We start from the raw sequence: 22,943 nt of genomic DNA, 5'->3' as shown, positions 1-22,943 counted from the left end.
ATGGCGAGCGAGAACTGGGGTGCGCGGGAGGGCGAATCCACAGTGACGGGCGTTCTTGGGGCTGGGTGGTCAGAGACCGCAGGCCCGGGCCCGCCTTAGACCACGCCTCCACATTGACACCGCCCATTCACGACCCCGCCCAGATCTAGCCCCGCCCACAGGTTCCGCCCCTCCAGCCCGCAGCCCCCACCCCCCGCCCGGCTCCTCAACACAAACTTTCCGTCCCGCTCGCTCCCTCCTCCGCGCCCAGCACCTCCCGCTCCGGCCCGGCTCATTCCGTGCATTCCGGCCATCCCCCTGCCCACGACCCCCCTTCCCGGCCCCCCTTGCTACTCCCTCGGGCCCGGAGGAGCGGCCCGGCGGAGCGCCCCCCGGAGCTCGGAGCAGGTAAGCCCACGGGACACAACTCGGAGGCCTCGCGCGCAGAGGTGACTGCTCGGGGTGGCTTCTGGATGGCGGGGACCCGAGACACCCTAGGGGCGCTGAGCTATTGTCCAGCCTGCTCCCGAGCCCAGGACCTGGGTGCCGGGAAGTTTGGAGGGAACGGGGGGGAGACGCTCTCCGGGAAGCCCCGCCCACTCACCCCACCCCCCCGCGACCCGAAGGCTGGGAAGCTCGGAGTGTCCCGGGTGCCCGGGCCTGGCCCCGCCGAGTGCCGGGGTGTGCGCCCGGAGCCGCGGGCTTGGAGGGCCTGCCGCCGGGACTCGTATCCGGGGCGCCCTTTGGACTCCGGGAACCCGCGGGCCCCGGCTCCACGCAGGCCTTGGCCAGGGCGCGTCGGTGTGAGCACTGCTCGCGGCTGCACTGGAACCCGGCCGGGCGTCGGGAAGCCACACTGCGAGCCCGGAGCGTGTGCGCACCGAAGGGGGACGCCTGTCTCCTCCAGTTCTGCGGCCCGCGTCGGGGCGAGGGCTTCAGAGTGTCAGCTCTAGCCCAGGAGTCTTGCTCCGGACGCGGCTTCATTTGGGGCCTTCTCCGCAGAACTTGTTAAGGCAATTAAGGGAGTCTGGGCTTCCCTTCCCACTCGGGTCCTCTCCATTGTCCGTCACGTCTTTATTCCTTCTTGGGAAGGGAGGCCGGAGGCTGGTGTGGATCTGTTTTCTAGCCCCAGCAGGCCCTGGGGCAGTGTCACTGAAGCCCCTACTCTACTCCCACCCCCAATAGGGGCCCTGATTGAGGGCTTAGATTCTTAAAGAGCAAGAGGGAACGCTGTCCGGGGCCGGGATTCTCAGGGCCTGTGTCCCGAGCTCTCCAGGTAGGGGCAGAACCAAGTCAGGTCTGGACTTGTAGCCCAGCGGAGAGGATGGGGGTGGGGGCTGGACACGGCTCTGAGGGGCTGGTGTCTATGGTGGCTCCGTGTATTCGCGCTCCCGTGGCCTGGTTCTGTGCACACACGGTTCCGCCTCCGTGCTGGGGTCTAGGACACCCCCCCCCCCCCCCGCGCCCCGGCTGAGGGTTGTTGTCGCCTGGGGCCAGGAGGGAAAGCAACTAGAAGGTGGAGGTTTAGGGAGACTATGGCTCTGTCCTTCCTAGCCCCCGGACCTCCATCGGAGACTCCCTTCTCCACGCTTTTTCTGAGTACTTGTTAAATCAATTGAGGGCGGCTGGTCTTCCCTTCCCACTCGGCTGTTCCCCATTGTCTGTCACGCTGCTTTTTATTCCTTCATGGGAAGGACGGGGGGGTTCTACTCACCGAGTGGGCAAAAGAGTAGCCAGGCCGTCCCCACCCCCAGGGAGGGAACTGTAATTAATGCTAATTAGCACTTTGGGGCTGGGGATGGTGGAACAGAATGGTCAGTGGTTGGCAGGAGATCTCTGAGTGTGTGCACACACACGTAGGTGAGTGTCTATCCAGAGGCCTGCACCCACGTCACTGTGAGTTTTTACATCCTAGCCGGCTCTGTTGTTGGAGAGAAGAGACAGCTCTACAGAGGTCAGGAGACAGGTCTCTGGTCCCTTGATGGGCCAGTTGTGTGGGTGATTCCCCAGGTGCCTAATCCCTGAGCCCCGCAGAGGCTTGTCCCCCTCGCTGCCTCAGTCTCCCTTCATCGTGGAAGCTGAACTTTGAGGGGTCTGGAGAGGTGGGTGGGTGGCCTCTGGTGGAGCAAAGAAGGCGGGAGGGTAAAGTCTTGGGGGGGCTTGTAGTTAAGGCAGGATGAGAGGTAGGTAACCTGAAGTAGTAGTGAAATGACAGGGAGACCGTGGAATTGGGGTGCTTGCTCTTGTAAGTGGGGTTCAGAGGCCACTGGGTGGCTGCCTCCAGCCTCAGTCCCAGAGCCTTTTAGGCTCCCTAGGGCTCCACGTAGGAGCTTGGGGAACGAAGCACCAGGCCTGTCTGTGCTCAGAGGATGCAGTTGCTGAGGGTTGGAGGGTGGACTCCTGCTTGAGGGACCAGGGGCCAGGAGGCCCTGACTGCCAGGCTGGTCCGAGGCTCTTGTCCCCCGTGGGTCACCGGAGCTGTAGCAGCCCTAGGACCCCTCCTAAGCCTCTCTGGTTAGAGCTGGGGATCAGAAGGTTGCTGCGGTCCCTGTGGGTACTGTTGCCCTGTGCGGGCCCTGTCTCCAGACCCAGAATCCAGACCCAACTCCCCAAAGCCTCAGCCCTTGGGGTTTCCTCGAGTGCTGATTGTTTCCTGGATTCCCTGCCAGGCCTGAAAGGGCAGGAAGCGATAGAGGAAATGAGAAGGAGAAGGCAGCCGTGTGTGACTGCGTTGTAGCATCCGAGAGGAGCGTGAGGGGTCGTCTGTGCGGGACGCGCTGTCCAGCAGGTACCTGTGGGAAAGAAGCCAGATACAGATTTTGTGAGCACACGTGGGGAAAGCTGTCCGTGGCAATGCGTGTGAGAACCACTGCGGTGTTCTCCATCCTTGTGGTCATGAGAGAAACGGAGAACCTGGGCTGGCGAGATGGCTCCGAAGCTAAAAAAAAAAAAAAAAAAGTGGTTGAGCCAAGCTTGCCGACCTGTGTTCATTGTCCAGACCCCACATGGTGGGAAGAGAGCCCATGACTCTCTGGGGTGTAAGTCAGCTGGGGAGTGAAGATTTCCCTGTGTGTGCCTGTGTGTATCCGAGAACCTGCCGAGGTGACTTTCTGTTGTTGGGCATCACGCTGGGATAATCGTGATGAAAATTGTGTGTCTGTGGGTACCACTGGCAGTGTGAGGGACAGTGATACTGTGGTTCTATGCGAGGGGCATCCCTGTGACCTGTCATGCCACGGTGCTGCCTGTTGTGAAATGAGTGAGGTGGCCTTGGGTTTGTCTGTGTGACTGTTTATGACACTGTACCTGAGCACAATGACAGGATCCACTGATGTGTACGAGGGTGCCAGTGGCAGCCCGGAAGAGACAGCCAGAGTGTGAGAAACTGGGGTGTGACTGAGATTGACGCCGTGGGTGGTCACTGTCTCAGCTTGTGTGGGTGACATCCTCGGGGCTACGCCACACAGGGTGTGGGGGCCCGTGACCCCAATGCATGTGGCATCTATCTGGAAGACCTTGCAAAAGATACCATCAAGTTGGGTGTGGTGGTGTGCACCTTCTGAAGCAGAGGCAGGGGGATCTCTGTGAGTTCCTGAGTTCAGCCTGGTCTACAGAGCGAGTTCCAGGACAGACGGCTACATGCCCCGTGGGATTCCGGCACTAGGGAGACCAAGTGAGGTGCAGCTTTAAGGCTAACCAGGCTAACCAGGGCTGTACAATGAAACTCAGTCTCCGACAGAAGTCTAACATGGTAGATAGGTATGTATTTTTTTTCCAATCACACTGCAGTCCCCAACACTTGAGAGACTGAGGTATGAGGATGGTAGGTTCAAGTGCAGCCACAGCTACAAAGTGAGACCTTATCTCAAAACCCAATAAGAACAAAAAAAAGAGGAGTTAAAATGATAAATTTATGTTATAATATACATAACCTTAATTTGAATTTTTCCTCACACTTGTAAACCCCGACACTTGGGAGTTCCACAAGTTTGAGGGTGATCTAGGTTACACGAGTGAAGACCCGCTTTCAAAAGTGGGTGGTAGGGTCAACGAGATGGCTCAGTGGGAAGAGGTGCTTGTGGCTCAGCCTGATGACCTGAGCCTGATCTTGAGAACCTATGGGATGGAAGGAGCGTAGGATTAACCTCCACACTGTGCTAGCGCTCTCTCTCTCTCTCTCTCTCTCTCTCTCTCACACACACACACACACACACACACACACACACGAATAAATAACACGATGATTGTATGTGAACATGAATATATATATATATATATATATATATATATATATATATATATTTAAAACACAGGAGGCTACACGGTAAGGTGGCTGCTGCCTCCTGTGTCGGAGGAGGGACGAGGTGGCAGCCTGTGTACTCATAGAAGACACACTGAGACTTCCATGACATCGCTGATTGCTGGCAGCCCAGTGGATAACTTGGCAAGGTGGTGGATAGCCACATGTTAACTGAGTTCTGTGGGACCCCAGCTCCTCAGGTTGTCACTTAGTCTCCCCCTCCCCATCTCTGGGGTTCTGTATACACAAAGAGACCCTGGAGAGTGGCAGAGTTTGGGAGGCCTTCTGGGACTGGTCAGCTCCATCTGCGGGAGGCTTGGGGGCTCTGAGGAGGGGGCTGTTCCTGGCCCGGGCTCCTAGGGGTGGTGGTGAGGGGCGGGAACCAGGGTTCTCAAATTGGAAGCACATTAGTTGAGCGGGAGGGGGGAGGCGCCGCCTCCTCCAGTCGGCCTGTAAATCACTCCCTCCTGTGGAGAAGGGGCGCGGGTCCTCTCTCCCCAGCATGGCAGGGTGTGGCTACTTGGCGGGTACCTCCTGGGTCCTTAGACTGGAGGTGGGAGGGGGGAGGCATAGAGCATCCCTACCCCCTCCCCTGGTCCATTCTGGTCCCAGCCAGAGCTTGGCCACTTGTAGGGTGGGAACCTCTGGCAGCTGGGGAACAGCTGGCTGCCGTGGGGGTGGGGTAGAGGGAAGACAGGCTAGGGGGTGGGGAGGCCCAGCGGGCCCTTCCCAGCCTTGCCTCCTTGTCTACCCGGTCTGGGGTGGAGCGCAGGGGACCCACTGATTTGCCCGCGTTGGGTTCTGCCTAGCTCCTGGAAGTGAGAGCACTTGGGGGCAGGGGTCCCTGCAGGGCCCAGCTCAGCTCCTGCGCCCCTGGGAAACAGCGAAGTGCCACCTAACCACGTGTCTTGTCTCTGCTGTGCCCTTACCAGTGCACCAGCTCTCAGGGAGTCCTCGCCCCCAGGCTTGGCCTTCCCCCTTCGGAGGGAGCGACAGGACCTTTGCGGCTGCCCAACTCTGGCCTCCATTCGGAGCTGTCTGGCCAGTTCTGCCCGTAGATCTGGCCCCAGGGCTGGGAGTGGGCAGCCGGGCCCCTTATCTCCTTAGGCCTCCTGGCCCCCTTCCTCGTCACTGGCCCAAGGCACCTTCTGACCCCCAGGCTGAGGGTCTGGGAGAGGGGAGGAGGCAGGTGTGGCTGCTCTGCAGGCTAAGGGTGAGGTCTTAGGGAAGGCTGAAGCCCTCCAGAAAACTCTTGAGGGAGAGGGTCTGTGGGAGGAGCCGAGCCAGGCCCCGCCCCCCCCCCCTCTCTCTCTCTCTCTCTCTCTCTCTCTCTCTCTCTCTCTCTCTCTCTCTGGGTTCTGTCCTTCCTCTACTCTAGGCCCCTGACTTCCTCCTGCAGTGTCCCGATGGGTCCTACCTGCTTGCCTCTTCACCTGGGTGCTGTGGATCCATCCCTGGGTCTTCTCCCTCCTCCCACCCCAGATGAGAGGCCGGCTGCCTGGCGCTGGCTGGTCTCTGAGCTCTCTACTCTGGCCTGAGCCTGCTGGGTGACTCTTCTGGGACCCTCTTGTCCTTTCCATTCATCTGGGGCCATCTCGCCCTCCGTTTCCTGCTCCCCTGTTCCTCTCAGAACACAGCGTTTGATGGAGGTTGTCTTTGGGGCTGCTCTGCTCCCACTCACCTGCCCCTTGACACTTAGCCTCCCATCTCCCATGAGTCCCTGGGTTTGGAGGTGAGCATTCACGCTCCAGGGATTGTCTTCATCCACTCTAGTGACAGTCACCCCAGTAGCCTCCCATGCCTCCTGAGGATGCCTTCCCTGAATGATGTCAGCAGAGCCACGCTGGGCAAAGCCCTGCACAAATGTGCTTCTGTGGGAGACTCGTGTGGGTACCCTGCTGTCCTGGGGTGTGTGCCTAGAACCATGTCAGTCTTGCAGGTGCCCAGGAGCCATGTAGGGTTGTGCGTTAGGGTCCCTACTTCTTGACACCCCTCACCCCCTAATGCCCTTCCCCCTCCCTAGCTGCCAGAGATCCCAGCCAGGGGCTGCCCCGCCCCCAGTCAGTCCCAGCTCCCCGGCTGCTCTGTTCTCCATATTTGGCCACATGCGCCCGCGGGGGCGGGGCAGGACTGACATCACCCAGGAGGGGGGCACGGCCTGGATGAGGGGGAGACAGCCAGAGACTTGGGGGAGGCCAGCAAGTTTCTTCAGACGTTGGGCTACCAGGGCCCCTGTGAAGTGGGCCTGGCTGTTCCATCGGAGGCTGAGGGCCCAGGGGTCCTATCTCAGGGTGGGTCCTCTGACCCTTCAGCTGGTCTGACAGCTCCTTGGCTGGCAGCGTCAGACAGATACCTGGGGAGGCAAGACCACCAGCTGCTCCTCCAGTGTCCCCTCCCCCAGCTGACACACAGCCCCTTTCCCCATTCCTACTGTAGATGGATGGAGGATTGCAGACCTACACAGTTCTGTGGTGAGGAACAGGCCCGGGGTAGGGTGTCTGCCCCTGGCTGCCCACTACACAGAGACAGACTTCTGGGTGTCCCAGAAGCCACTTCAGCTGAGGGGTCTCAGTGGCCTGGACCTTATTTTCCTATCCACATCGTGGGCTTCACTGCCTTTTTTCTGTCCACATGGTTAGGGTGTGGGCAGCAGGGTCTCTCTTCTCCCCATATTCCCTGTCTCCCTAGCCTCCATCCCTCCATCCAGTAACTCTGTTCAAAACCCAGCTGTGTGTCTTTGGGGAAGTGGTTTGACTTCTCTGTTCCTTGGTTTTTCTCATGTAATAAGTAGGATTACAAAGAGTACCCTAGGGGCTGGAGAGATGGTTTAGCAGTAGAGAGCACTGGCTGCTCTTCCAGAGGACCCAGGTTCAATTCCCAGCACCCACATGGCAGCTCACAACTGTAACTCCAGCTCCAGCAAGATCCAACATTCTCACTCATGCTTGCAGGCAAAGCACCAGTGTGCATAAAATAGAATAAATTATTTTCAAAACAGTACCCCAAACGGTTACTATGAAGATTGGGTGAGTCACCTGTCAAATCCCCAAACTACACCTGGCACACAGCAGGTGCCACTGTTAGAAATATTAAGTCTAGGCCAGGTGGTGGCACACACCTTTAATCCCAGCACTCGGGAGGCAGAGGCAGGTGGATCTCTGAATTCGGGGCCAGCTTGGTCTACAGAGTTGAGTTCCAGAACAGGCGCCAAGGCTACAGAGAAACCCTGTCTCGAAAAACCGAAAGAAAAAAATTGAGTCTAAACGTGATGCTTAGAACTGTGTGCAGTTGCATATATATGCCTGGTACCCTACCACCTGAGAGGCTGAGGCAGGTGGATGGCCAGCATGGCCAGCATGGGCTGCATAGTAAGATGCCCCTAACATAGACACGCAGAATGAACTCCAAGCTCAGCATTGTTCAGACCCTGCCATAGAGAGATCTGGTCTCCCGGTGTAGCTCTGGCTGTCCTTGGGACCTTAGAGAGAACCGCCTGCCTCTGCCTCCCGAGTGCCGGCAGCAAAGGTGTGGGCCACCACACAGGCAGGCACTCTGTGTTCTTGCCTTCCCAGAGCAAAGCGCCCCAGGGCTGGAGGCCCTCAGAACTCTGACTTCAGGTTCCAATGTTCTGGGGTTGCAGGAGGCATGAGGTGCGTCTGGGGCTGTGTTCTTGGGGACAGAGAGGGTGTGTGGAACACAGGTGCCGTCTGTCATGTGGGCCGGGACAGGCTTGCCTGTGGGTGGTGAGGAGGTATGGCAACAGGAAGTGGATTGAGGAGGCCCGGACAGGCAGAGCCAAGCTGCTGGCTGAACCTCCTCCTCGTTGGCCTCTGCCACTCGGGCCTGGCCACTCCCTGGGCAGCGCCTGCCCCATGCTAAGGTCCTGTGGGGGATTCTCCTGAGTTACCTGTGGAGAAGCTGAGGGCAATCTCCTCCCACAGACAGCAGACCTGCATGGGTGCTGGTGGGAGTGGGTCATGAAGGCCTGGCTGGAGCTCTCACCTCTGCCCTGACAGTGCTGCAGACACCAGTCCTAGCCTGATGCTCTCTGCCCGCCTGTGTAGAGACTGCCCAGATATGCAGGTGCCCTGTGGGGGCGGCCCTCACAGTCCAGCTGGACTCGGTTGCTGTACGCAGCTGAGACTGACCTTCAACTCCTGCTCTAGCCTCTAGCCGTCCAAGCTCTGAAGTCACTGGCTGCTGCTGCTGCCTAGTTCTTTGTTTGAAGGCAGGGTCTCCCCATGTAGTCCAGATTAACCTTTAATATTTGCAGTCTGAGTCAGGCACTGGTGCACGCCTTTAATTCCAGCACTCGGGAAGCAGAGGCAGGTGGATCCCTGTGAGTTTGAGGCCAGCCTGGTCTAGTTCCAGGACAGACTCCAAAGCTACAAAGAAACCCGGTCTTGAAAAGCAAAAAAAAAAAAAAAAAAAAAAAATTGCAGTCTGCCTTTTTTTAGCCTTCTGAATGTTGGGTTTACAGGCAAACAGCATACCTGGCTCAAACTAGCAATCCTCCTGCCTCAGCCTCCCAAGTGTGTAATCACGGGGGTGCTGCACCTTTTGATGTATGTACTGTTGTAGGTGGTGGCAGGAGGAGATCTCGCTCCTTTATTAAAAATTATTTTTTCCTGCCAGGCAGTGGTGGTGCACGCCTTTAATCCCAGCACTTGGGAGGCAGAGGCAGGCGGATCTCTGTGAGTTCAAGACCAGCCTGGTCTACAAGAGCTAGTTCCAGGACAGGCTCCAAAAACCACAGAGAAACCCTGTCTCGAAAAAGAAAAAAAAAATTACTTTTTCCCTGTGTGAGAGACAGACAGACGGAGGGCTGGTGCATGTGGAGCTGAGAGTTCAGCCTCCAGGATTTGGTCTACCCTGCTACCGTGCGGGTCCCAGGAAGGGAGCTCAGGACATGAGGATTGACAGATTCTCTTGCCACCGTCTTGTCGGGCCATCTCTGTCTTTGTGGGGGGGGGGGGGGGCAATGTATTACATAGCCCAGGCTGGGGCTGTGCTGTGTAGTGGAGGCAGCTGAATTCCCAATCCTCTTGCCTCAGCCTCCCAAGTAATGGGATTACAGGGGTGAATGGCCATACCAGCTACTATTGCTTTCTCAGTGTTTCAGCCTGGCATTTTTAGTGTGTGTATGTATGAGAGAGAGCGCCTGCTAGGCAGTTGTTAGATGTCGGACATGGGTGCTGGGACATAGGGTCCTCCACTCTTAACATCTGAGCCATCTCTCCGAGGGACCATTTTGACTTTTTATAGGACCCAGGTTCAGAGAGGTAAAGTAACTCATCCAAGGCCATACACAGCTCTGAACAGGCTTAACCTCTAACGGCCTTCATCCAGCCTGGTGTGGGGGGAGCATTGAACAGCCACTGGGGTGACAAAACCCTGTCCTAACCCCCTTCATCTGCTCGTCTAGGCTCAGGCCTTCCAGGGGGCTCAGGCCCAGAGCCCAGAGCAACCAGCACAATAGCGTCCAACAGCTGGACCGCCAACAGCAGCCCCGGGGAGGCCCGGGAGGATGGGTCCGAAGGCCTGGACAAGGGGCTGGACAACGATGCCGAGGGAGTGTGGAGCCCGGACATCGAGCAGAGCTTCCAGGAGGCCCTGGCCATCTACCCGCCCTGCGGTCGGCGCAAGATCATCCTGTCAGATGAGGGCAAGATGTACGGTGAGTGCTGAGTGCGTGGGGCAGGCAGAGGTAGGCGTGGCCCCGTCCCCTGGCCCCGCCCCCTGCTCTCTGTCCCCTGCCAGACCGGTTGGTTGGGGGAGTCCTGGCCGCCTGCCTGGCGGGCGAGTCCGGGCGGGCTTGAGCTGCGTGTGTCTGGGGCCTCCTCCAGCTGTACCTCGCAAACAGGCCGGCCGCAGCCCACACGCGCCCCGCCTCTCCCCAGCCCTGCCGGCTGGAGGTTTCGGGGTGACTCAGGGGGGCCAGGAAAACTGGGTCAGTCCAGCAAGCCTCTGAGAGGCTGTAGCCTAGTGAGGTAGCACCAGCCTCCCCCCGAATCTCAGCACCCAGGACTGAGGGGATACCATAGGAAGAAACAAAGATGGGAGCCCCACCCTCTGTATAGGCCGGTCCTTAATGCCTGAACCCCCTCTCGGGATAGGAAGATACTCTGGGGTGCTTCCATCGGGTGGCGTGGCCTGCCCACAGCGCACCCTCACCAATGGCAGCGCAGCCCCATGGGGTATTTTTAGACAAGGGGTTGGCGGGCAGGGAGGGGCAGTGGGGCCTGTTCTGTCATCACAGAGGAATTTGGGGAATGTGGCAGTTCTGGGGAGGACAGGAGGTTGGGGGGCTAAGTGCACACTCTGGATACTGACATATACCCTATGGCATGTATAGACAGCCCCCACCTTGGCATAGCCTGCTCCCCGAGAGGGTCTCCGAGGGTGCTGAGCAGAGCCCCTAACCCAAGACTGAGGCGAGCAGATACCGCCATATGGGTCATTGGCGTGAGGACCCAGGGACACACCTTGACCTAAGCTACTAGCATCAGAGACACGCTAGAGGCCTCTAGCTCCTGTCTTCCTTCACCAGAGAAGGGACAGGACTTGTTCAGGGTCTCCTGTGATTGGGATGAAGCCAGACTGAACTGCTCAAGACAGGGGCCAAGGGCTGAGACCCACCCTCAACCCCAGCCTCTGAGCCTTGCTGGGAGCCACGGCCACACTACCTGTCAAGGTCCTCCTTTTTTCTGAGGGCCTTGCTCTCCTGCAAGTCCCGGGGGCAGCATGCCGGGGAGCCCTGAGGAAAGCGTGGTGAGGGTGGGGTGCCCAGGCTTGGGTTGGACCCTCCTTCTACCCGGTCCTCATTGGCTGTCTCTCCGACTAGGTCGAAATGAGCTGATTGCCCGCTACATCAAACTGAGGACTGGAAAGACCAGAACGAGAAAACAGGTAGAGAGATGGTCCTGGCCCCCTGCCCCTCCCACCCATGGGTGTCTTGGGTTTAGGGACCACAGATTAGCCACGGAAGATGGGCATGTGCCCAGTGGGGTGGAACGCAAAGGCTTGTGTAGTCTTGCTGGAGTAGGCACCCCAGAACTGCCTTTGGATTATGTGGGAGTTGGCCAGGGAGGGGACCCTGTCAGCAGATAGCAACCCCTACACCCCACTTGTGTTAGCACAGACCACAAAGTGTGATGTAGTTCACACTATCCAGCCCCACTGTGACCATACAGCCGCTCAGAGCCCGCTCTGCGTGTCCTCCCCATATCTTCAGGGTCCTGTTGCTGTGATGAAGACCATAACCAAAAGCAACTTGGGAAGGAAAGGGTTGTTTGATCTTACACTTCCAAACAATGTCTGTCACTGAGAGAAGTCAGGGCAGGAGCCTAGATGTAGAACTGAGGCAGAGGCCATGGAGGAGTGCTGCTCGCTGCTCCCTTAGACTACCCAGGACCACCTTCCCAGGGATATCACTGTCCAGAGCGGGCTGGGCCCTCCCACATCAACCACGAAAATACACCACAGGCCTACCCACAGGCCAGTCTTGTGGGGGCATTTTTTAGTGAGGTTCCCTCTTCCCAAATGACTAGCTTGTATCAAGTTGACATAAAACTAAAACTGGAGGAGTTTAGTGGCCCCTGTTGGGTCACTGATCTGATCTAGGAGGAGATAGAATCAAGATTGGCCCCTGACTTAACAATGAGCCAGGAACAGGTGGTACAGAAGAGGGAGAGAGGGAGCCCTCCCTGGTGGGGCATCCAAGAGTGGGGGCAGTTGTGAGGGGTGGGGTCCTGCCCCTACCAGGGCAGATCTGGGAGGCTAGCCAGGAGGTGGAAACCGACTGCATCCACAGTGGTAGGAGTGGGGGAGCAGCGACAGCTGTGTGTGGCCAGGCTGAGGGGAGCGAGTTGGATGACCTGGGGTACCTAGGAGAGGGGTCAACCAGACAAGCCCCTCCTGCCCTAACCCCATGCTGGGAAGGTGGAGGGAGCCCTAGGTTCCCCGCTTATCGTGACATTTAGTAATTCCTGCCCTGGTCCCTGAATCATTCCCGGGTTCTCAGGACAGCTGGGGTCACTCTGGTCCCTGAGCTCACACTAACACTTGGAGGGCCACAAGAGCACTTTCCCCTCCATGGAGTGGCACACGCCTGTAATCTCAGCACTTTTAAGACTGAGGTGGAGGAGTTTCGTGTGTTTGAGGTTCCAGCCTAAGGCTCCGTCTCAGTCCCCTCCCCCAGACAACACAGACTCTGAGGTCAAGCCCCCAGTTTCCATAGTCTGCCCTACCTGGGGCTAAGTGTGCTTCCCAGCCTGTTGCCTTGGCAACTGTCAATTGATTGACATGGACACCTAGAGCAGCTAAGCGCATCCACTGTTGTTACTGTCACTGTGGTAAGTCATGCCCATATCCTCTGAAACCTCCTGGTCAGCCCTGGGAAGGGGCTGAGGGTCTTTAAGTCCAGACTGCGTCAAACCCAACCCGGTCACATGTTCTGCCTCGTTCTGACCCAACATGGCACCTACTCCTGGCTAGGCTGTCCACACAGGAAACCTAGCCATCTGGGGTGCCCATATCTCCAGTGGCACTCACTCTCATTGAACTCTGTAGCCCATGCTGGTCTGGGACTCAGCTCCTCCTACCTCTGCCTCCCAAGTGCTGGGATCCGAGGTGTGGACCACCATGCCTGGCACAATGCCTCCCTATTAACCAGACAACTTAACACCAAGCTGGGAGTAAGCTCCCTGTGACTTCCAGCTGTCAGAGCTGGCCCTACCTAGGGAAGTGGTCCCCACTTCAGGGTCTGAAGGAATCCTGGGAGAATACCTTGTGGTTGAAGCCAGTGGTCTCCACAGTGCCTGGGCTTGGATGCTAGCTCTGTATCCAGCTGTGTGAGCCTCTCTGGCTGTGATTGGGTCATTGTAAGTCAGAGTTGCTGCCAATACCAAATGGGCTGGGCGTCCAAAGCTTGGTGGCCATCAGTATTGCCAGGACGGGAGCCAGCATCTGCTGGGACTCCAGGGCAGGGACCTGCCGGAGGACTGTGGCTAAGGGGTGTTACTAGGGTTCTCTCTTTCCGAGACAGGGTTTCTTTGTAGCTTTGGAGCCTGTCCTGGAACTCACTCTGTAGACCAGGCTGGCCTTGAACTCACAGAGATCCGCCAGCCTCTACCTCTCCAGTGCTGGAATTGATTAAAGGCGTGCACCACCACCGTTCAGCTAATTACTAGGGTTCTCAAGTCCATAACAACAGCTTCTTTATGGGAATAAAAACTTCTGAAGAAAGTCCACCACAGCTGCTGCTATTGGCCATGGAACAGCGTTGATGACATGTGGGTCTCTAGTCCATTGTCTGTTCCTGGACTGTGCCAAGGGCTGTCATACAGGCTGGGCCCTATTGGCCTAGGATTAGCTCAACTTTACTATTAAGGGCCAGGAAGCGGGTTGCCGGGAAAGAAGTCCTTCCAGTAAGAACACCTACTGTGTGCTTCAGTCTGTCCATGGAAAGGCTGCGTGGCTCCTCTGAAGAAGCTGAGGGAGAAAGGCAGGGGAGGTCCAGACTGAGAATCCGGGTAGGCAGGACGGTGGAGAGATTGCTAGCAGCTGTGGCAAGCCTTTAATCCCAGCAGCTGGGAGGCAGAGGCCAGTCCAATCTACAGGACAGACAAGGCTACAAAGTGAGACCCTGTCTCAAAAGGGGGGGGGCAGTGCTGGAGAGATGGCTCAGAGATTAAGACCACTGGCTGCTCTTCCAGAGGTCCTGAGTTCAATTCCCAGCAACCACATGGTGACTCACAACCATCTATAGTGAGATCTGGTGCCCTCTTCTGGCTGGCAAGGATACATGCAGGCAGAACACTGTCTACATAATGAATAAATGAATCTTTAAAAAATAAAAGGCAGCTGTGGCTTCGGTACACATCTAATGCTGGGAGCCACAGAGCCAAAGCTCGCCTCAGGACCCCCACTTCCTGAGTTAGGTGCAGCCCTCGTCTGCCTGAGCATAGAGCAGATCTTAGACTGGGGTTCTGCTCTGTGAACAGAGGGTGCATAGTGACAGTATCGATAGTCATGTACCCACTGAGATGCCCAAGTTCTCCCATTGGATCCTGGGCCCCCAGAGATGAGGGCTGGGTGCTCCCCCCTCCCTGGCCATTCTGGCTGTGCCTCCTCACCACCTGTTTCCCTTTGTGGTGGGGCACACCTCCCCAGGTGTCCAGCCACATACAGGTTCTAGCTCGGAAGAAGGTTCGGGAATACCAGGTTGGCATCAAGGTACGTTGGGTGCCTGGCAGGGCCTCCAGCCCTTGCCGGGCCTCTCTCGCCCATTCTGCACGCTGTGCACCTCAGGCCTCTGCCTCGTCGGCTCTCCAGTCCACTCTCGGTCTCTCCGGCCTGAGCTCTTCTTGCCCCCTTCTCTCTCTGTCCTCTGCTCTCTCTCTCGTTCCCTACAGGGTCTCTAGACACTTGCAGGTTCTAGCCAGGAGGAGATCTCAGGAGACGGCTCAGGCTGAAGGTATGGGCCCCTGCCACTTGGCCAGAACAGGGCTGAGGAACTGAGAGGGCCTGAGACACACAAGTGACAGTCGTTAGGTTAGGAAGCTTGGAGGAGTCCTGGGTGGTGACACTTTAACCCAACAGGCAGGCAGATCTGAGTTCTGGGACAGCCAGGGCTACACAGTGAGGCGCTTGTCTCAAAAAAGAAACAAAACCAGGCTGTCAGGGTTCCCAGGCCACAGCCCCTGGTGACTGGACAGCAGGTGGCCAGCGTCCCAGAGCCACTCCAGCCTGCCTCTCCTCTGTCCCTGTCCTCTCTTCTCCTGACTGTTGCTTGCTAATGGCCTGGGAACTGAGGGAGGACATGAAAGGTGTTGGCGGGCAGCTCAGTCGAGGTGGGATGAGGGATCTGCCCTTCTCCCTGCTGCTAAGCCTCCCAAGCGCAGGTTCTGGGAGGGACAGACTCATGGTCCTTTTTTTCCTTCATCCTCCCTCACCAGTGCACCCCCTTCTCAGGGTGGGAAGAGTACCCAGCTGCCTCTTGGCTTCCTTGGGAACTGGCAGCCAGGACACAGGGTGGGGGTGGGTTACAAGAAACCACGTCCCTTCCTCCATAGAGCCCTGGTTTGTCTAATCCTCTGTCCCTTTCTCCTTCACAGGCCATGAACCTGGTAAGTGGCCCAGTGCCCGTGGGGAGGGCCTTGAGAGCACCTGGGTGACAACAGGGTAGCACAGGGGTGGCCTGCTCACTGGACATGCTTCAGTGTAGTGCCCAGCATAGGAACCAAATCAAAGCTGCGAATTATGAAGCTAATTCAGTTTCACAGACACGTCAGATAATCTAAGTCCAGGGGGAGCGTGCAGTTTCTGTGCAGACACGTCAGATAATCTGAGTCCAGGGGGAGCGTGCAGTTTCTGTGCAGACACGTCAGATAATCTGAGTCCAGGGGGAGCGTGCAGTTTCTGTGCAGACACGTCAGATAATCTGAGTCCAGGGGGAGCGTGCAGTTTCTGTGCAGACACGTCAGATAATCTGAGTCCAGGGGGAGCGTGCAGTGTCTGTGCAGACACTTTTTTTTTTTTGAGAGAGGGTTTCTCTGTGGTTTTTTGGAGCCTGTCCTGGAACTAGCTCTTGTAGACCAGGCTGGTCTCGAACTCACAGAGATCCGCCTGCCTCTGCCTCCCAAATGCTGGGATTAAAGGCGTGCACCACCACCGCCAGGCTGTGCAGACGCTCTGTGTAACATTCAGGCACCCTGCATTTCAGTGTGTGAGGGAATGCCCAGAGTCAAGTCCCTCAGGGACTGTAAGGGACCACCGTACTGGGCATAGAATAAAGTAGTATTTCATACTGTGGGCTGTTCCCGGAAAGGATACAGACGCCAGGATACTGGGGATCAGAGAGGGTAGACTACTGAATCCACAGTGGAGCTGGACCTCATGTGACCACTGTCCCCCCAGGACCAGGTCTCCAAGGACAAAGCACTCCAAAGCATGGCCTCCATGTCATCTGCACAAATCGTCTCTGCCAGCGTCCTGCAGAACAAGTTCAGCCCGCCTTCCCCTTTGCCCCAGGCTGTCTTCTCCACCTCCTCAAGGGTATGGGGAGGGGGAGCTGGAGGCTGAGGGCTGGGCTGGGGTGTGGCTAGGGTTCCGGAGTACTGAGACCCTGGCTTTGTCCACAGTTCTGGAGTAGTCCCCCTTTGCTAGGACAACAGCCTGGACCGTCTCAGGAGTGAGTACCGCCTGTGGCTTCCACGCATATGCTTCCCTCCTTCCTGAGCCCTGTATTTGTTTCCAACTTGGGGAACCATAGTTAATCTCTGGTTACCACCAGTTAGGGAACAAAACTCGGGGTTCTCAGTTTGGAGAACATACTGACAGCCACAGTAAATAGCTTTTTAGGATGGGAGGGGAGTGTACCCACCAGCTGTGGGACGCAGCTGGGTGCCATCCGAATTAGAATGGGGCAGGCTAGCCTATGAGCAAGTGCTTTGAGGCATCAGCTTGAGGGGATGCGGGGGAGGGGCTGGGCAGGTGAGGGGCTGAGGACCTCTGACCTGCCATATTCCTGACTGACCGCAGCATCAAGCCCTTTGCCCAGCCTGCCTACCCCGTCCAGCCTCCCCTGCCACCGACGCTCAACAGTAAGTGTCCCACCAGGCCACCTAGCACCTGGTACCTCTTGTGTCTGCCCTTCTGTTTGGGACCTGTGTGTACTTGGGTGGGTGGCAGCCATAGGGGGGTTGGTTTAAGTTTTTATTCCCTGGAAAGAAAGAAAGACACCAAAATCTTAACAGAATTCCACTCTTGGTAATGGCATCTTAGCTTTCTGTGTAAACACACATTAAAAACATCCAGTCACTAGTACTAGGCCCACCCCTTGGTGTGTAGGCTACGCACTGCACCCCCCGCCCCTCGGAGTGTAAAGCCCAATCCTGCTGTCCACTGTGCCTGGGCAGATGAGCTACATCTTACTCTTAGGTTACGAGTCCCTGGCCCCGCTGCCCCCAGCCGCTGCCTCCTCTGCGCCTGCGTGGCAGGACCGTACCATCGCCTCCTCTCGGCTACGCCTCCTGGAATATTCTGCCTTCATGGAGGTGCAACGGGACCCCGACACGGTAATGTGGGGATGGTGGGGAGACTGGCCTGTAACGGAGCATCCAGATCAGGGTCCTGGCGGTAGGGTCCTTGAGCCTGCAGGCTGACCCTGGTTCGGCCCTCCCCACAGTACAGCAAACACCTGTTTGTGCACATCGGCCAGACAAACCCTGCCTTCTCAGACCCACCCCTGGAGGCGGTGGATGTACGCCAGATCTATGACAAGTTCCCTGAGAAGAAGGGGGGGCTGAAGGAACTCTACGAGAAGGGGCCCCCAAATGCCTTCTTCCTTGTCAAGTTCTGGGTGAGGCTTCTCCCAACCCAAGATGGGCAGCTTGCCCAGCTCCCTGCTTCTGCTCTCCTGCATGACCAGCGGGCCCCTGGGCGGGACCTGCAGGCCTCTGGGTAGGTGGGACTGGAGGCATGGAGGTGGGGAAGCTGGAGGCTAGCCTCTGGCCTCTGCAGCACTTGGTACCCTCTCCCCAGGCTGACCTCAACAGCACAGTTCAGGAGGGCCCTGGGGCCTTCTACGGGGTCAGCTCGCAGTACAGCTCAGCCGACAGCATGACCATCAGCGTGTCCACCAAGGTGTGCTCCTTCGGCAAACAAGTGGTAGAGAAAGTGGAGGTGAGCAGAGGCCTGGGTGGGGGACAGGCAGACAGGTCGGGGACGTCAGGTGACGCGACCGCCCCACTCCGCAGACTGAGTATGCCCGCCTGGAGAACGGCCGCTTCGTGTACCGCATCCACCGCTCGCCCATGTGTGAGTACATGATCAACTTCATCCACAAGCTGAAGCACCTGCCCGAGAAGTACATGATGAACAGCGTGCTGGAGAACTTCACCATCCTGCAGGTGTGCGCCGCCCCCCCCCCCCCCCACTGCGCCGGCCCGTGCTTGGCCATCTGCCCGCCACTGCCCCTGCTCTACTGAGTCCAGTTCTCTCTTCCTCCCTGCCCCCACAGGTGGTCACAAGTAGGGACTCACAGGAGACCCTGCTCGTCATCGCTTTTGTCTTTGAAGTCTCCACCAGCGAGCATGGGGCACAGCATCATGTCTACAAGCTTGTCAAAGACTAGCGTCCCATTGACGTCCACCAGGATGCAAGACAGACTTTCTTCCACACACCTGCCTGCCTGGGCTCCCACGGTGTGGGTTGGGGGACTCACCCACCCATGGGCTTGAGGCTGGGACCCAGGCTGCCTCCTTGGCCCCGGCACACACGCTCCCTGCCACTGTTCTGCGCTTTACTGGAGAGAAGGGGGCTCTGTGGTGATGTGGCCTTCCTGGGCATTGACCCACAGATGACCGGGTCCCACCTGGCCTCAAGTGACATCAGAGTTGGAGGATGGAGGACACCTGCGGGCTTAGTGCCTGGTCTCTGGCTCCTAAGGGAGCCATGAGCAGGTGAGGGTAGAATGGAGACCAGAGAGGCAGCTTGCAAGGCTGCCCTGGTACAAGGTGTCAAGTTGGGGGCTGGGCTAAGGATGGCCCACACTTCTCGGTACCTTCTAGGTACCAGCCTGTTCCCAGGCCCCCTGTGCAGTGAGCTTGGGTCTCCTGTATCAAAGTGCCAAGATGGAGGCTCACAAAGTGGGCGGAGCTGGAGCCTAAGTTCAGCTACCTCCCTAGAACAGGGCTGGCTACAGGGGCGGGGGCTGTGCTGGCCCAGAGCAAGCGGTACAGCTGGGCTGGAGGCTGGACAGCATACCCACAGCTAGGCACCCCTTCAATGACAGGTGGCAGGGAGCAGGAGGCTGGAACTTGAAGAGCCCTTGTCTCCTCCCCTCCCCTGCTTCCTCCACATCCAGGCCCCTGAGGGTCAACTGGCCTGTCCCCAGGTCACCTGGGTATTTATGAGTTTCAAATGAAGTACTGTGCCCCTCCTCATCCTGCCCGAGCTTCCTGAAGGTTTTCACCGTTCGCATACTGCTCAGGCCACCTCCAACCCCCACCTAGGTTTTATAACATGTATTATATGTATTTTTGTGTATTTTTAAATCCAGCTGTGATGGGCTATATCATAAATGGCTCAAGGCAGGGGCCCATGGCCTGGTTCCTGCTAAAACAATTAAAAAAGCTGTTGGGTCAGGACAGTGTGTATGTGCAGCTTCCCAATATGGCCTACCCATACTCCTAAGGTGCAAGTGTGCTGCCACCAACCACCACCACCGCCAGTCATGCGCACCCAGCACCTGTGCTCGGTAGTGGGCACAGCTCACCTTAGTGGCTTCTGGACAGTTGCTGGCAGTCAAGCCAGGATTCAGAGGCCTGGGGACTTTAGCAGCTGCCAGGTGTGTAGATTACCAGGAAGGAGCATCTACCGAAGGCCTTTAGCAGTCAGCTGTAGATGCCCAGGCTAGACCAGGCACTCAGCCAGCTGAGCCCAGAGATTCTCCTATGGAGAGGCAGAATGAGGCCGCAGTATACATGGGGGGCATTGGCAACCCCTGCAAATGCCCGTAACACCAGGATTCAAAATGGACACCTTACCCTCACTGCCTAACCCGACAAGCCTACTGCTCTAGCCTTCAGATTTACACTGTTCGAAACCCCACTAGCTTGGCTGCCAAGAGGGGCCTCCCCAGCCTCACGGGGGGGGGGGGGGGGGGGGAGGTCACCTAGAGGCTCCAGTAGATGGAAACTAACTGGTGACAGGATTCTGCTCTTTGGCTCTGGGTTGACAGTTAAGTGCTGGAACCCTGAAGTGAGCAGCTCCTGAGGTGGCTTTGCCTGTCACTGCCACAGCTCACTTCACCACAGTGCAATTTCAATTGTCCCTACTGGGACCCTTCACAACCCCTTCCAGAAAAACCCTAAATTCTGCCATAGCTTTGCCTACAAGAAAACGTTCCATGGAGAGACCTGGCTGGGACCAGAACCAAGGCCAACCAGATGTGGGCACATGTCCTGACAGCTGAATCTAGCTCCATACAGCTCCAATCACTCCAGTGGGGTTGGAACTGAGCTCAGACACAGGCAGACCAAGAGTAGAGTAGCACGAAGGTTTATTGGGGCATCCTAGTAAAGACGCTGGGGCTTGCCCATGGTGCTCTTGATATACAAAGCCCGGACATTTTGCCAGTTCTTCTTGAGCAAGGACACCAAGAAATTGACAGCCAAGTGGATGTTGTAGACCAGCTCGTCGTCCGTCATCTTCACGTGGCCGACAGCGACAGCCAGACACAGCACCTGCAGAGGCCAGGCTGGTCAACACCTAGGTGGCAGGCCCGGCTCTCTCCTGAGAGCAGGGTTCACTTCCCACCTCTAGTCAAGCCTGCTGTGCTCAAGGAACCCAAACCCACCTTCTTCATCTGGAACTTGATCGTGGACTTCACCTCGTCCACTTTGGCCACCATGTTTTCATTGTGTGTCAGCAGGGAAGGGAACTTGCCAGCCTTGTTCAGGCCTGGGCCCAGGATACGTGGGATCTGCTTGATCAGAGACTCAGAGGCCAGAAAGGCGTCATACTTCTTGGCTGTGTGAGAAGACAAGGGCTGTTCATATCCAGGCCAGAAAGGCAGAACCAACTTTTTTTTCTGGTTTTTTGAGATAGGGTTTCTCTGTTACTTTGGAGCCTGTCCTGGAACTAGCTCTTGTAGACCAGGCTGGCCTTGAACTCAGAGATCTGCCTGCCTCTGCCTCCCGAGTGCTGGGATTAAAGGCGTGCTCCACCACTGCCTGGCTCAGAACCACCTTTTTAAACTGGCCACCAAGCTGCCTCCGCAGACCCTGCACTCCTGAACCCACAATCCAGGGCACACTGCAGAGGCCCAGAACCAAGCCTAGCTATGAGAAACCCAAAGCAGGACTGCCGCTGTGCAGCCCGGGCGCTTCAGTGAGGGTGGCTGTCATGTTCAATGGCTGGGAACAGGTGTTTGGTGGGGTGTTAGCCAAGCCTGCAAGAGCGGGAGTTGTTTCCTTTCTGTAAAGGCAGGCATAACTACCGCCCAGATCAGAGGGAAGAAGGGAGCTAATGGGAGTCCAATGCGCCCACCCAGTAGCCTCACTTGCCCAAGTGCCAATGCCTGACACCAGTAAAAATCCAAAACGAGGCCACCTTCAACGGAAAGCTAAGCTGTCACAGCCCAGGCTGTCCACTTCACCAGAAAACACAACAGCTGTCTGTGTCAACTTCCCACACCTGGGAGGAGCGCCTCACTGAATGACCTCCTCCACCAGATCGGCCTGTGTGCCGCTTTCTGGATTGCTAACCGCTGTGAAGCACTCTGCGACCGGGGCCGCTCCTGGCTTGTGCCAAGGTAGACCCCTAAACCCCCTTCCGTATGGCGCCTGCCGAAGGCAGCCAGGGCCGCCCGAAACACCAAGCCAGCTGCACCTACCCAGCTTTTTGACCAACTTCTTGTTCTTATTGAGCTTCTTCAGCGCCTCGATGTCCATGTGGGGGATATCCACGGCCTTGGCCTCATCGCAGTGCTGCTGGTCCCCCAGGACGCACACCGAGAACTTGGGGCGAGGGGTGGACTTGAGCCTGCGTTGGGGAGGAGGGAACAGGTCATGACCAGTCCCCGAGAGCCCACGAGGCGGAAGGAGTCCCAGGAGTCTGGGACGGCAGCGAGCCCCGAGCCTTACCCGGAGGTCTGCGACACTAGCCTGGCTTCTCAGGCTAGCCGGCGGGCTCGGCCGAGGCCTCCCCACGCCTCCCCTCTTGTTTTAAGACCCAGGGTGGGGGTCCGTCCAGCCAGCCTGCCCGGAGCAGGGCGCCTGAACTACCCGCGCCCGTCAGTGCCCCCGTGCCCGCCTCGGGCTTGGCCAGAGCGGCAGGGCGAGGCCACACGGGGACACTGAGGGGCTGGGTGGGGTCAGAGCGGTGCCAACCTGACGGTGCCCGAGAAACGCTTGTCCTTCTGGGGGTCGTAGTTCTTCAGGCTGATCTGCAGCTCCACCGTTTCCAGAAACCTAGGCGAGAGGGGCGCCGTCAGCCCGCCGTGCCTGAGGACGCCAGGGTGCCCGTTCCGCCCCACCGGGGAGCGCCGGGGAGCCCGCCCCGCCAGTGCTTACTTGCGGCGCTTGCGCTGGTTCCCGTGCAGGACCTCCCGCACCGCCTCGTACAGGGTGTCGCGAGAGACTTTGCTGCTGTTAGGGAGAAACGAGGGCGCTCAGTGCCCGCCATGCTGGCTCCCCGGAGGGCTCGGGCCCCGCGCCGACGGACGAGGCCCACAGCCTGCCGGGAAAAGACTGGCGACGAGCACAGCCGCGGGGAGAGCCTCCGAGTCGAGCCGCACGATATCCGCGGGACTCCCGGGTGCGCGGATGGCTGCGGATAGCGCTCCGATAGCTACCTACCTCATGGCTGGAGAGGCTGCGGGAACCGGAAGGAAGAGAAGACAGAGCTCCGCGCTTGCGCTCAAATAGCTCTCCTGTTCTCGCGAGAACGGCTTGTCCCGTTGTCTGCTCGGCGCTTAGTCTGGCCGGAGGAGCGCTGCGGCTTGCGGCCGTTGGGGGCGCCACCACGCGGCTGTACCGCGACCTCGGCGCTAGGATCAGCCGGCGTCGGAACTGTGCGGGTTCTGGGCTACCGGCGCTGGAGCTGGGCTCTGAGATCGGATTTCCCTATCTAGTGCCTGACCTCTGTCTTCCCTAGT

At 57.9% G+C, this 22,943-nt stretch overlaps 2 protein-coding genes across 3 annotated transcripts; one reads left to right on the top strand and one right to left on the bottom strand.

Moving 5' to 3' along the window:
• On the top strand, positions 1-19,431 carry Tead3 (TEA domain transcription factor 3). Its single transcript, XM_041635180.1, has 16 exons — positions 1-68; positions 251-660; positions 788-992; positions 2,649-2,767; positions 9,705-9,956; positions 11,124-11,188; positions 14,453-14,515; positions 15,397-15,408; positions 16,199-16,336; positions 16,423-16,472; positions 16,823-16,884; positions 17,222-17,358; positions 17,469-17,642; positions 17,825-17,965; positions 18,040-18,192; positions 18,303-19,431. Exons 1-16 carry the CDS (start codon positions 1-3, stop codon positions 18,414-18,416), a joined length of 2,163 nt encoding a protein of 720 aa, XP_041491114.1. The 3' UTR covers positions 18,417-19,431.
• An 897-nt stretch (positions 19,432-20,328) lies between these two features.
• On the bottom strand, positions 20,329-22,729 carry Rpl10a (ribosomal protein L10a). 2 transcript variants are annotated; one of them, XM_041634800.1, is made up of 6 exons: positions 22,645-22,729; positions 22,360-22,434; positions 22,177-22,257; positions 21,681-21,829; positions 20,643-20,815; positions 20,329-20,529 (listed from the first exon to the last, which is right to left on the bottom strand). In XM_041634800.1, the coding sequence occupies exons 1-6, from the start codon at positions 22,647-22,649 to the stop codon at positions 20,359-20,361; spliced, it is 654 nt and encodes a 217-aa protein (XP_041490734.1). In that variant the 5' UTR covers positions 22,650-22,729; the 3' UTR covers positions 20,329-20,358. The 2 variants fall into 2 exon arrangements, with proteins under 2 accessions (XP_041490734.1, XP_041490735.1); XM_041634801.1 differs by lacking the exons at positions 22,177-22,257; positions 22,360-22,434; positions 22,645-22,729 and adding an exon at positions 21,931-22,144.
• Between the last annotated feature and the right edge of the window lie 214 nt (positions 22,730-22,943).

This window comes from Microtus oregoni, unplaced genomic scaffold (genome assembly GCF_018167655.1).
Source record: "Microtus oregoni isolate MIOR12 unplaced genomic scaffold, Mior012 000046F_ref0000063, whole genome shotgun sequence".
In the NCBI taxonomy this organism is placed as follows: domain Eukaryota; kingdom Metazoa; phylum Chordata; class Mammalia; order Rodentia; family Cricetidae; genus Microtus; species Microtus oregoni.
The sequence above is the reverse complement of the archived record's forward strand: the minus strand, read 5'-3'. Positions and strand labels throughout refer to the sequence as shown.

Excerpts from the sequence above, each read along its gene's own strand:
- Tead3 (XM_041635180.1), top strand. The coding sequence starts at position 1 with ATGGCGAGCGAGAACTGGGGTGCGCGGGAGGGCGAATCCACAGTGACG. Across the intron at positions 9,957-11,123 it reads AGATGAGGGCAAGATGTACG|GTCGAAATGAGCTGATTGCC; the intron begins GTGAGTGCTGAG and ends CTCTCCGACTAG. Across the intron at positions 16,473-16,822 it reads CAGCCTGGACCGTCTCAGGA|CATCAAGCCCTTTGCCCAGC; the intron begins GTGAGTACCGCC and ends GACTGACCGCAG.
- Rpl10a (XM_041634800.1), bottom strand. Across the intron at positions 20,816-21,680 it reads GAAGTTGGTCAAAAAGCTGG|CCAAGAAGTATGACGCCTTT; the intron begins GTAGGTGCAGCT and ends CTTCTCACACAG. Across the intron at positions 20,530-20,642 it reads TCAAGTTCCAGATGAAGAAG|GTGCTGTGTCTGGCTGTCGC; the intron begins GTGGGTTTGGGT and ends TGGCCTCTGCAG.